At 35.4% G+C, this 12388-nt stretch overlaps 1 protein-coding gene across 1 annotated transcript in view; it reads left to right on the top strand.

The window, feature by feature from the left end:
- The window catches only part of LOC145677068 (E3 ubiquitin-protein ligase parkin-like), a 38147-nt gene that overhangs the window by 8493 nt on the left and 17266 nt on the right, over positions 1-12388 (top strand). The window contains exons 3-6 of the mRNA XM_081747747.1: positions 200-524; positions 2474-2672; positions 6881-7018; positions 10421-10537. Coding sequence (XP_081603873.1) covers positions 200-524; positions 2474-2672; positions 6881-7018; positions 10421-10537 — 779 coding nt within the window. The remainder of the gene's footprint in view (positions 1-199; positions 525-2473; positions 2673-6880; positions 7019-10420; positions 10538-12388) is intronic.

The following is a 12388-nucleotide window of genomic DNA, read 5'->3' as shown; positions in this document are numbered from 1 at the left end:
GTTTGTCTTCCTCTACTCTTAACAGTAACACACCTATTCTTAACAGTGGCGTACGTACTCATAATAGTGACTCAGATAATTCTAACAGTGACACAGGAACTCCTAACAGTGACACATATTTCTTGTAATTTATCCAGGCGTATACCCTCATCTTAGTCAACTGCTTGAATGATAACCGTCTAATTAATTTTGTTTTCAGATAATGAAAAAAGACGAGCACATTTCTATGTGTATTGCGGTTCTGCGTGTAAACAGATGCGAACTGGAAAGCTGCGTGTGCGGTGCTCTACTTGTAAAGAAGGTGCGTTTACAGTGACGAGGGATCCTTGTTGTTGGGGAGATGTACTAGAGGCTGGAAGAATTGGAGGCGTTTGTGAGACTGTGGGTTGTCCTGGAGGACATGCAGAGTTCTTCTTCAAATGCGCGGAACATACGTCATTAGGAGAAGATGATGTAGCTGTTGCTTTACATTTAATTAAAAGCAATATACGGGATATTCCTTGCCTCGCTTGCACAGATGTAAGGTAAGTTTGATACTTGGAAATGGCTATGTACATTCACGGTTGTTGATGTATTTGTTCTTATTTTGTGATGAATTGGTTTATCAGGTAAAATGTTAACTAGAGATAAAAATACCTTAAATGAACTTTGTCATTAGGACTTCATAAAACAGTATTATAAAAAATAAATAGAAAATTATACTCAGTGATTTTTAATTTTAAAAAATCCGTCACATAATTCAGACTGTGGTAACTGAAACAATTCGTAGCATAGAGGGCTCAGTGGTAGAGCACGTCGAACCTCTGGTGTGGGGAGTCCTTGGTTTGATCTTCAACCAAGAGGTGAACATCATGTCCATGGTTTTCTCGAGCGCTCCTGTTTCCTTCCACATTCTCGTTCCACCATTTTTTTCGTCATCATTCCCTTGCCTTAACCATCCGTCTTTCTTAGCCTAAAGGCCATCCATAATCGTGGAACGTTACACTGAAAGATTTTTATTTCATTTCAGGTCGTGGGATAACACTAACACTAACGTCATAAATGAAAACTTAAGTAATGTTCCGAATAATCTCCAATACCCATGCAGTTTTCACAATACTTCCCTACAAAGATCCGTTATAATAACTGAAGAATTATTTTCGTATTAAGTGGTTTCTTATTTTTGCGGGCGGATTAAATGGCGGGATTTTTTCTACTGCTTCTTCAGTAAATGTATATATTTTTATGCTTTTTACTATTATATCTTACCAAATATGATGAATTCTAAAATTTGGCATTGTGCAATGGAGCCAATAAAACATAGACTGGGGCAAACATGAATTTCAATCCGTAATAGAAACAGAACTATGAACATGCTGGTACCACTTTCTAAAATAATCATAATGGTTGACAATACACTTGAGCCATCGTTTTGGAAGCATATGGATGCTACTCATGAAAGTTCTTTGGTTGGACACAAACCTTTTCTCCAACATAATGAAACTATTTTACCGTAGGTTGCGTGTTCTGTTTCTCTTTGGAATCAATTTATTCTAATCGATTCTCGGACAGCTTGTGGCACATCTTCGTCCTGTGAAACTTATTCCGCTGAGATGTTTCTTGAACTAACCGATGAGATCATTATGAAATGGTGCAAGAGTTCGACTGTACGAAAGATGTAGGATATCCTCATGTCAGTTTTTGAATGATTAGTAAACTACTTTTATTAAAAAATAGTTGTATTTAGTTTGTAATAAACAAATAGTTTTAACATACAGTTATTAGACTTAAATAATAATGTTTGGCGTGGGAGACCCGGCTTCGATTCCCGGCGGGAGCTAATGTGATTCGGATTTCACGTTAATCAGTAGGTCCCGTTTCATATAGCCTCGCTGCTGAACGGGACGTTAACTCAAAATCAACTCAACTCATTAAATAATAATGTTATCTAAAAAGTAGTTCACAGGATACCAAAACAACATAATACGTAATCAAATGCTGTTGAGTTCGTTCCTGTAGTCGCTGCCTTGACGTAGATTTTGGGTGAATTGTTATTCTAGCAACACTGTAATTTGTATGGATGGCAACACTGGAAATTCTTCAGGCTCATATTTTCTGTTGTAGACTAACATTATTTATGATTGTAGTAAATTGGATTTCGTTATATCCTTTTACTTATCAAAAACAAACGAAAGAAAAATGGTATATTTTGTATTATATTTAGTATGTCAGTCTGTTAACGAAAGTGAATGATGAAATAATTGATGGAAGGAAACAGAACCTCGACAAAACATACGAACACAATGATGTACACCACATACTTACGTACCCTGGGTTCGAATCAGGAACTCTTAGCTTCATGAGTACTCTACAACTGAGCCTCCATGCCCTCTTTAATTGTTTTTCTGTTAAGTAATTTGAGATATGATCATATGCTTCTATTATTAACTAAAGATTTGTTACTAACTTTTTTGTGTGTTTCGTTTATATATAGTAATCCTGTGCTGGTGTTTCCCTGTGAAGCTGGTCATGTAACGTGCTTAGACTGCTTTCGAACATATTGCCAATCTCGGTTGAGAGAAAGACGGTTCTCTAGCCATCCAGAATTAGGTTACACGCTTCCTTGTCCTGCCGGATGTGAAGATTCGCTAATCACTGAAATACACCATTTTCGCCTTCTAAAGGATGACGAGGTAGTAGCATACTGTGTTCCTTTTTTATTGTTCTCTTTTCATAAATGTGCTTAAAATAAAAAGACGGCTAAATTGGTCATAATTCTCTCAAACTGTGCAGTATTTTGTATTAATGTAGTAGTGTGGAATTTGACGCTGAGTCAGACTAAATAATTCTTAAGGTTACAGAAAAATAATTGGCCAGTATTCAGGGTTTTTTTTTTTTTTTTTTTTTTAACTGTGCCATTATTATTGATTCCAAGTGAATTGTGAGGGCCAAATATACCAAATCATTCACATGCTAATTCGAATGTTTTCTTCTTTATTTGTGGAATGAAAGTAATGTATCTATTATTTTAATAGTTAGAAACTCTGTCTATACAAATACTGCTTTTTTGACTAAACATACAACTGCCACTGACATGTAAATATCTATCAGACAAAAATAAGAGTTAGATACGTGCCGCCACAAGTCGTATCGTCTCATTATGGAATGCAATAATTTCCGCAGAGTGTATGGTTTTTATAGTAAGAGCAGGGAGTCATAAATTGATAATAACAGAGTATCTATTGGTCACGAAAGTCATGAAAAAGTCACGAAATCAGAAAACGGTCATGAAAGTCAAGAAAAAGTCACGAAATTTAGCTTTTGGGTCACGAATTTTTTTTAATCTGTGGAAATATAAGTGTAGATAGGAAAATTTTGTTCTATAAAATGTCAAAATTCACCACCAAAAATGTTTCTGGTCGGTTTTAGATGCTACCAAATCGCAAACAAACCACGCTTCTATCGCATGCATGAAAATTCGGCCCAATTCGCACCCAAATTCGTTCTTGAGAATGTTACTAAATTTTATGGTTTGGGAAGAAAAAGGTCACGAAAAAGTCATGAAATTTCATTTTCGAATTTTAATAGACACCCTGTAATAAGCTTTCACGTATAATGCAATTTTGGTTATATAGTACCGTATTAATTGTAAACCGTATTTGAATTCTCAATTTAAATGCCACAGATAAAGACTTGATAATAATAGTAATTAATATATAATGAGTACTATAATGTTATAAAGTTACTTAATATATAATGAAATATTAGAAATTTTCTGATGTGTGAATACTTTAACAAAATCTTGTGACCAACGCTTGATATTTTTCATCATTACAATCCAATAAAACTTAAACAAAACGTTTGAAGAACACGATCCAATTAAAATTGGACAAAATCTGAATAGCCTTCAAAACTATTGAATAGAATACCATATATTTCTTGCAAGATGTTGGTGCTAAACAGTTAATTTAACATACCCTAGAAGACTACGGCTCGAATGGCCGTTTACAACCAATCAATAGGGAAAACTATTCACATTCGTAGACTCAGGATCTCAGAATATTAAGATCTCGAGTACGAAATATTAAGATCTAGCACAAGTTATCATTAATTGTACTAGAGAACAGGCACAAGATCCAGAAAACTGGTTGTGGCTAAAGTGTAGTACTAAAATTATTAAATTTATTAATTTACATATAAATTGGTCGGAGAAAATTGGAGTGTTTTTAAATCCTACGAGTTGAGAGATTATTCATTGCAAGGAAGTAACAAGAGAGAATATTGGGAATCAGAACCCCACCCCCCACTCTAAAGTTCTCAAATTTACACTGAATAATGGCATTTTAAAGTTATTTTCAAGTGTTTTAAATTTTTCTTCCTTTCCTTTTCTTCTTTTCTTATGGGGCCAGGGTTTTATTGGGAACAAGAGGAGCCAATTATCCATATATCGATATATAATTGAATCAATGAAAGACTAACCCGACTGTGTTCTTAACCTTTGCTATAATGTGATTTGATGCAATTGAGTGTATTAGGGAGTATGAAGACAGACATAGAAAAACTAAAATTTCTGTAAAATCTGTTTCTTATAGTATTACAGTAAATGTAAATATATTGAATTGTTGTTAACGTTTCATTATTATCAATTATATAAAAATTTTGAAATATTTGAGAAGAAAATGAATTTCATATGCTTATGTTGTTAGTTCCATTACACATAAGTACTTATTCTCAAATCATGATATAGTACTTCCTATTCGCATTACAGATTTTTTTTTTTTTAATCTTACATATGGCAGCTCTAACAGCACATGTGCGTGCACTCTGCGTAGGATGTTGTACTGAAATTTCGTTAGTAGCCAAGAGCGCCCATCAGGGGGGACAAGGTGGGACGCTTGCCCCCCCCCCTAGAGGAAATTGTACTTCAGAATATCGAAAATCCAATAGAATTTTTACATTAGTTACAGCAAAATTTGAAACTATTTGTGAAACATCGTTTATACTTGCCCCCTTTCCCCTTTGAAACCATAACATGGGCGCCTTTGTTAGTAGCGTAACTGCAAAGTTGTCAAAAAGATTGCACATCGCTTTCTTAGGAAAATTCTGAAATGAAAGCTAAGGAAGATGTGGTCATAAATCCACAAAGATAAATACGTCATGTAATACTGCGAGAAAATCACTAAAATTGTTAATACTGTTCCGGGAGGGGGGGGGGGGGCACGATGGTTCTCAGTGGTAGAGCGCTTACCTCTGATGCGTGGGTTCTCGGATTCGATCCCTGCCGAAGTAAATTTAAGGTGTGTACTTGGGTTTTCTCGATGCTCCCGTTTCCTTCCACATGGTTATTCCACCAATTCTTCTATCATTCACTGTCTTAATCATCCGTATTCCTTAGCCTAAAGGGCATAATCGTGGGACGTTAAACTAGAAGATTTCATTCCATATTTTTAAAATACTATTCCCATTATATTATTTCAAGTAACTATTTAATAATATGACTGTATTGCGAGTAGAGATAATAATTAGAAATAATGTAAGTAAAAGGCTAATAGTCTCCGCAAGAAAAACTACATCACTAGGAAGTACTTTCGAAGAACATAGTCTTCATCTTCAGCCTAGGCACACTTCGATAAGGATTTAAACCATAGAAAAGAAATTATGGATAGGTAATTCATTCATTCATAGGTATTCTGCCTTTATTGGCAGGTCACTTGCCGCAGCTGAGAAGCTTCCATGCTCCACGGTCCTCTGCTAACCTCTTCGTCTTCGCGTATGATCTTTCTGTTTTAATATCGTCCATTAATTGTAGTCTCCTTCGCCCCCTCCCTCTCTTTCCCGCCACCATACCCTCTAGGACGTCCCTCATGATACAATCACTTCTTAGGCAATGTCCAACCAGTTTCTCTTCCTCTTCCTAATAATATCTAAAAGTGTTCTTTTCTCACCCACCACTTCTAACACTCTCTCATTCGTTTTCCGCTCTACCCAACTAAGTCTTTCCATTCTTCTCCACACCCACATTTCGAAGGCTTCCAGTCGATTTTCGTCACCTTTACGTAATGTCCACGTTTCCGCCCCATACAGTACAACACTCCACACGAGACATTTTATAAGTCTTTTTCTCAACTCTTTATTCAAGGTCCCACAAAACAGACTTTTCTTCCTCCAAAAGGCTTCTTTCGCCATTCCTATCCTTGCTTTTATTTCACGTTCGCACTTCATGTTATTACTAAGAATACTGCCCAGAATTTTAAAAATATGCGAAGCAAAATCTTGTCTCTAGAAATAGACATATGGAAAATTAAAGAAGCTTATTACATTCATAAGGAGAAACCGACACTCAATTCAGATAAAGGTGACATAAATGCCATTTGGAGCAGTGTATTTACTACTCATTTCCACCATCTGGAAGATAATAATAATAATAAAAAAGGTAAACAACAGTGAACAGTGACAAGTGAATTACTATTAACATATGTCTATTTGTAGTGACAAGATGATTTTTGCTTCGCATATTTTAAAAATTCTTTTTAACCATTTTTACATATAATTTTGTTCCTATGGTTTAAATCCTTTTCTAAGTGTACCTAGGCTGAAGATGATGATGTTCTTCGAAAGTACTTCCTAGTGATGTGGTTTGTTTCTTGCGGAGACTATTAACCTTTCACATTATTTAATAATATGGTTTAAATTCTTTAAATTTTTAGTTTTCTTTCTATGAATCTGTCGTAGATAAAGCATAAAAGGTTAGACTTAGTAAAATTCAACGCTGTAATTTTAGTTGTAGCGGCGAGTGTATTTTATGCCAGTATACCTTTGTAATAATAATAATAAACACAGTGGGATAGTAGCAACACTGGGCCTTTACCTATTTATGTATAATATTCTAATTTCCTTTCAGTATGCTCAGTATCAACGTTTTGGTGCCGAAGAATATGTAATACAATCTGGTGGAGTATTTTGTCCGCAGCCTGGGTGTGGAATGGGCATTCTCGCTGATCCAGATTGTCGACGAATACAGTGCCTTAATGGATGTGGGGTATGTACTATGATATTAATTGTCGATAATTATATATTAATAGGATTTGCTGGTCTGGGCTACAACTGCCTCATATATAAGTTGTTACAAAATTTGAGTTTATATATAAAATATATATATATATATATATTGAAGCTTGAACACCATAAGTGAGATTAAAATCAATAGAATCATTTTGCACTTGTAGTATTACTTCCATGCTCTACCACGGGACTGAACTTTCGAACTTGCGAAGCCAATAAAATAGCTGAAGATCCTCTTCTGCTTTGTGTTATCTGTTTGCTGATGAACCAGATTTTTATTTTCAACAAGATGAATTTTCTTCCTGAATTGTTCTGAATTTTCTTCCTGAATTGTACGAAGCCTATTTCAACGCAATATTTATTGGCGACAGGTAAATTGGAAGAGAGGAGACTTCTATCAATTTCGCTCTTCAAGATGTGGTTTTCTCTTTTGGTATAATCTCAAAGACGTGTGCTAAAAAGCCAGTACAATTTCAACTGTCTATCTGGGTCAGTTTCTTGGAGGTAGTAATTTGAATAAGCAGCTGTGTGTTAAGCTCGCATAGTTCACGACAGAGCTCCAGTCTATACAGTTGTGTTGCCAGTGTTGCAATGAAAGGACTTGACTTCGAGAAGATTTAACATCTGCCCTATAGCCCAGATGTAGCACTGCTGCCTTGGCAATATGTGACGATACAAAGTTGCTTCGTTATAAAATGAATAAAAGAAAGAGGAAAATGGAGTTAATTTATTGAAGTTTAAATTGTTGCATGATTAAATTCGTTGTTTTAATTCGCATGTTTCTTCTCGATCATATGTAATCATGTTTGTAACAACTTGCGATAGTATAGTCTTAGAAATTTTCTTGCCTGTCGTTTGTGGTGCTGTCTTACGGTTCATTCCTGGCTTACCTGGTGATTATCTTACCGGTGCTGCCCTCCGTAAGGGTCATGGGAAACGGGGAATATTGCCCCGTTCACACAGGGATTCACCACAAGTTGGATCGTCTAATGTAACTGGATATTAAATTTGGAACCTTCTGATTGAAAATTTATTCTTTTGGACTTGTTGACCTGTATAAATTTAATAACCTAATTGGATTAAGTGAAATTAATGGCTGGTTTGATTCTGAAGATAGGCAAATTATTTGAGAAAAAAATTGAAACCTGTTTTGTTTCTGTCGGAAGTTTAGATAGTTTAAAAGGGAAATTTTGTGTTATAATTGAGTGAATTCTGAGAAGTTCGTGCCGTATAATTATTAAGTTGAGTGAAATTAATCCTTCATTAAATTAATATTGTGCCTCGTGTTAAGTTGCAGTGGATTTCAGGCAAGTATTTCTAGTCTTGTATTTATCGGAAGTTGAATAACTTGCTTCTGTAACTGGGTACAGTATAAACCAACAATTTATGACCTGTTGAATGATTACTTTCAAGGGATCAAAATAGCAGATAAATTCAAATATTATTTTCAGTCATTTTGTTTGTTAGATAGATAATTCAATAGTACTGTTATCTATAGTTACTTTTTTGTTGAAATATATATTTATTGTTCAGAAAAAAGATCCATGTCTTTCGTATCAATTGCCGCATGAATTTCCTCTTTGGCCAAACCGAGTTTCTCGCAACTTTTGTTATATGTTGCAGTTGCAGACAACATCCGTATGGACTGGAACACTGTCGTGTAGTACACGAGCTCAGTCGCACAGCAACTAATTAAAATGACTGCCTCCAACAAACTGACGCATCTAGACAATTGATATTAATACATTATTTCTTCCATAGATGGCACTATATGTCATGTAAGATTTATTATTAGTGGTGCGATACTTCAGCGGAAACTTTTCGAAATGCCCTCGTAGGAGACTGTCTTAAACATTCTTTGAAGGATAAAATTTCGGTTAGTATTTGCGTAGATTTTCTGTTCTTTCCTTTTTAACATACCACAATCATCTTTTTATTTATTTATTTTATACTAATACATAAATAGATTTTATGAAATATCGAAGTACGAATATATATATATTTCTAGACTATTTTCTTTGTGCATAACAGTTGAAACGTATACTGATAAAAGTAATAAATTCGCAGCGAAACAAAGAGAGAAGGGGGACAACTTTTTTCAAAAAGACATGTTGATTTCCGTTTCTTCCTACAGGGAACTTTTTTGGAATAGAAATTTTAAAAGAATAACAAACTTCTCCATATATTTACCAACATTACAGGAGAACAACAAGATATCTTTTCTGACGTCTCCTTGCATAGGCTTCTAACTATCTAGCGGTTATTATCGGTAATGTCACATCATGATCAGGTTTATAGTCTATCGGTCTTAAAATCCGAAGAGATCATTAAAAGATCACGGAAATTTAAATTTAATTTTTGAGATCACGAAGTTTTCATCTGTATTCAAAAAACAAGTATATTATTGTGCTAGAGGCTTTCCTTTAACTTGCACATTTTGTTGGTCTTACAGATCTTTCGTAATTTCTTTAGAAGCTGTTGGGTTCAGTGAGTAGAAAATTTAAATTTTATTCAAAGACATAAAACGTTACCTTTCTTGGTGGAGCGTGTTAATGAATGGAAAATAGCAGTTCGTGACACAAGATTTCTACAGAATTCCGCTTTGTTTAAATGGTCTAACCACACTTGCTCATTAGTTGGTTCAGGACCAACTATTTAGAGGGTGAGGTGCTGGGCAGAGCTTTGCTGGTATTTTTGAAGTCGCGACGTTAGCTTACCTACAGCTGGATAGAAGTAGAACTCAAAAGCAAATCTGATACTGTAAGTTTCCGTATAACATGTAGTTTGGAAGCATGTAGTGCCATAAAAGAAAAAAAAAATGTAACTTTATGCTTGATTTGGCAACACTATTGATCTGGTGATATCGCAGAGTATGAGAAGCAATGTGTCCCTGCCGATATTTGCGTGGTCCAGAATTTCAACGTTTCTGGTCGATTATTTAAAAGTCACAAGTGAGTACAAATGGCTTATTGAAAGAAAGGAATCTTGAAGTAGGAATAGAAAATAAATTACTTATTAGAAAGTAGTATACACACATAATTGAAAAGGTACAGTATAAGTACTTTCTCTAAAAAGCGTCATCAAATGTAAAGGGGAGGAAAAGCGCTTGTAGTTTACTATTTTTAGTGTGTGTGATCATGTTTATATTGTTTTCTGGTCTTCCCAATTTTATGTTCCCCTACTAAACTTATGTTCCCGTAGTAACACAAATCATGTGACCATGTGACACATTCCAGCGTGGCGCTCACCTGGACGCTTCTCACGTTTTTCACTCTTTCATTTTTCCTTTCGTTTCACTCTAGCGGAGGAAATAATGATAGTATACTCTTTTTAGTGTTGTGAATACGTTTAATAATAATATATTAATGTTGTTTTGCAGTTTGTATTCTGTAGAAATTGCCTGCAGGGTTACCATATAGGTGAATGCACAGAGACTGAATCCACGGCTGTTGCATCAGGTAGCAGTTACAGTGTCGATCCAAATCGTGCTGCACAGGTAGGTTACACTTGCTGTCTTTAGTTACATTTTCATTGTTCTTTTATTGTATTAATATATATATATACGAGGCATGTTTTGTATCTCTGAAATTCGGCCTCTGCAGCGCTTCGGTTCGCATCCCGCGCATGTGCCAGTTTGTCTATTGGCAGGTCGCAGATGCCATTACTGAAACAATCGACCATATTTACGTTTATTTGTGAGAAGTTACAATGTCTCCGCCGATTGAGAATCCCACCGACTGTGAAATACGCGCTGTAATTCGTTTTCTTAGTGGTAAAGACGTGAAAACGGCTGAAATTCATCGCTAGATTAGTGAAGTATATAGAGGAAACATTATGAGCGATAACATAACGACGAAATCGTAAAGCGTCTTTCTCTTTCATTTTTTCGCCAACTTTCTGCATCAAGTCTTCACTGTTGACAGAAGGTCGCCCATTTCGTTCCTCATCATGAACATTCGTGCGGCCATCTTTAAAAGCTTTTAACCCAATTCCGTACCATTCTATCGCTTATAATATTTTCTTCATACACTTTACTGAGCTGGCGATGAATTTCAGGCGCTTTCACGCCTTTAGTACTAAGAAAACGAACCACAGCGCGTATTTCACAGTCGGCGGGATTCTTAATTGGCGGAGACATTTTAACTACTCACAAACGTAAACACGGTCAAATGTTTCCGTAATTGTTGTCTGTGGCTTCCCAACAGATGTAGGTACAGCGCGAGATGCCGAGCGGAGCGCTGCAGCGGCCGAATTTTAAAACAGTACCTACTTAAAAAACATGCCTCGTATATTAATTACGGTGAATTTATTCAGTAGTTTATCGAATGCGTCTTCATTGCTTCTTATTTACTCATGTCATGCTTCATATAACGAATCACAACAGTAAGTAGTTTAAAGGCTGTAATGCTTGTTAAGGTTATTCATAACGTCCAAACAGTTTGTGTCTAAAACGAGAGATGGCGCCACCGTCACCAATGTTAACATATGCAACTAATAAAATTAAAACAATCAAAAATAAAATAAACAATTCAAAAATTAAGCAAAAACGGATATAATCTGGCTAATGGACGTTACAAAATCTAGGGAATGGTACGTGTCGATTTCACATATTGTTATTAGTTTCATTGTTAGAGGCCACCATTGTTAAGGAAACAATCAACTTTATCTGCCGTACTTTCTAACAGAAACTGACCAAACTTTGCACACCCATTTAAAATTGAAATATCTAGGGAATGGTACGTGTGGATTCTACATATTGTTGTTAGTTTCATTGTTAGAGGCCACCATTGTTAAATAAACAATCAACTTTATCTGCCATACTTTCTACCACAAACTGACCAAACTTGGCACACCCTTCGGATTAGCACAGAGATATCTACTGAATGGTACCAGTAGATTTCACATATTGTTGTTAGTTTCATTGTTCGAGGGCACCATTGTTAAATAAACAATCGTTGGATTTCTCCATTGTTAAATAAACAATCAACTTTATTTGCCTTTCTATCACAAACTAACCAAGCTTGGCACACTCATTTACGATTAAGATATCAATGGAATAGTACGTGTCGATTTCACCTATTGTTGTTACTTTCATTGTTAGAGGCCGCCATTGTTAAATGAACAATTAAATGAACAATCAACTTTATCTGCCATACTTCCTACCAGAAACTGGCCAAACCTTGCACACACATTTAAGATTAAAATATCTAGGGAAAGGTATGTGTCGTTTTCTCATATTGTTGTTAGTTTCGTTGTTGAAGATCACCATTGTTAAATAAACATTCGTTGGATTTCTCCATTGTTAAATAAACGATTAACTTTATCTGCCATACTTTCTACCACAAAC

This window comes from Thermobia domestica, unplaced genomic scaffold (genome assembly GCF_964235325.1).
Source record: "Thermobia domestica unplaced genomic scaffold, izTheDome1.hap1.1 HAP1_SCAFFOLD_590, whole genome shotgun sequence".
NCBI classification, from domain to species: domain Eukaryota; kingdom Metazoa; phylum Arthropoda; class Insecta; order Zygentoma; family Lepismatidae; genus Thermobia; species Thermobia domestica.
This window is presented reverse-complemented; position numbering and strand designations above follow the sequence as displayed.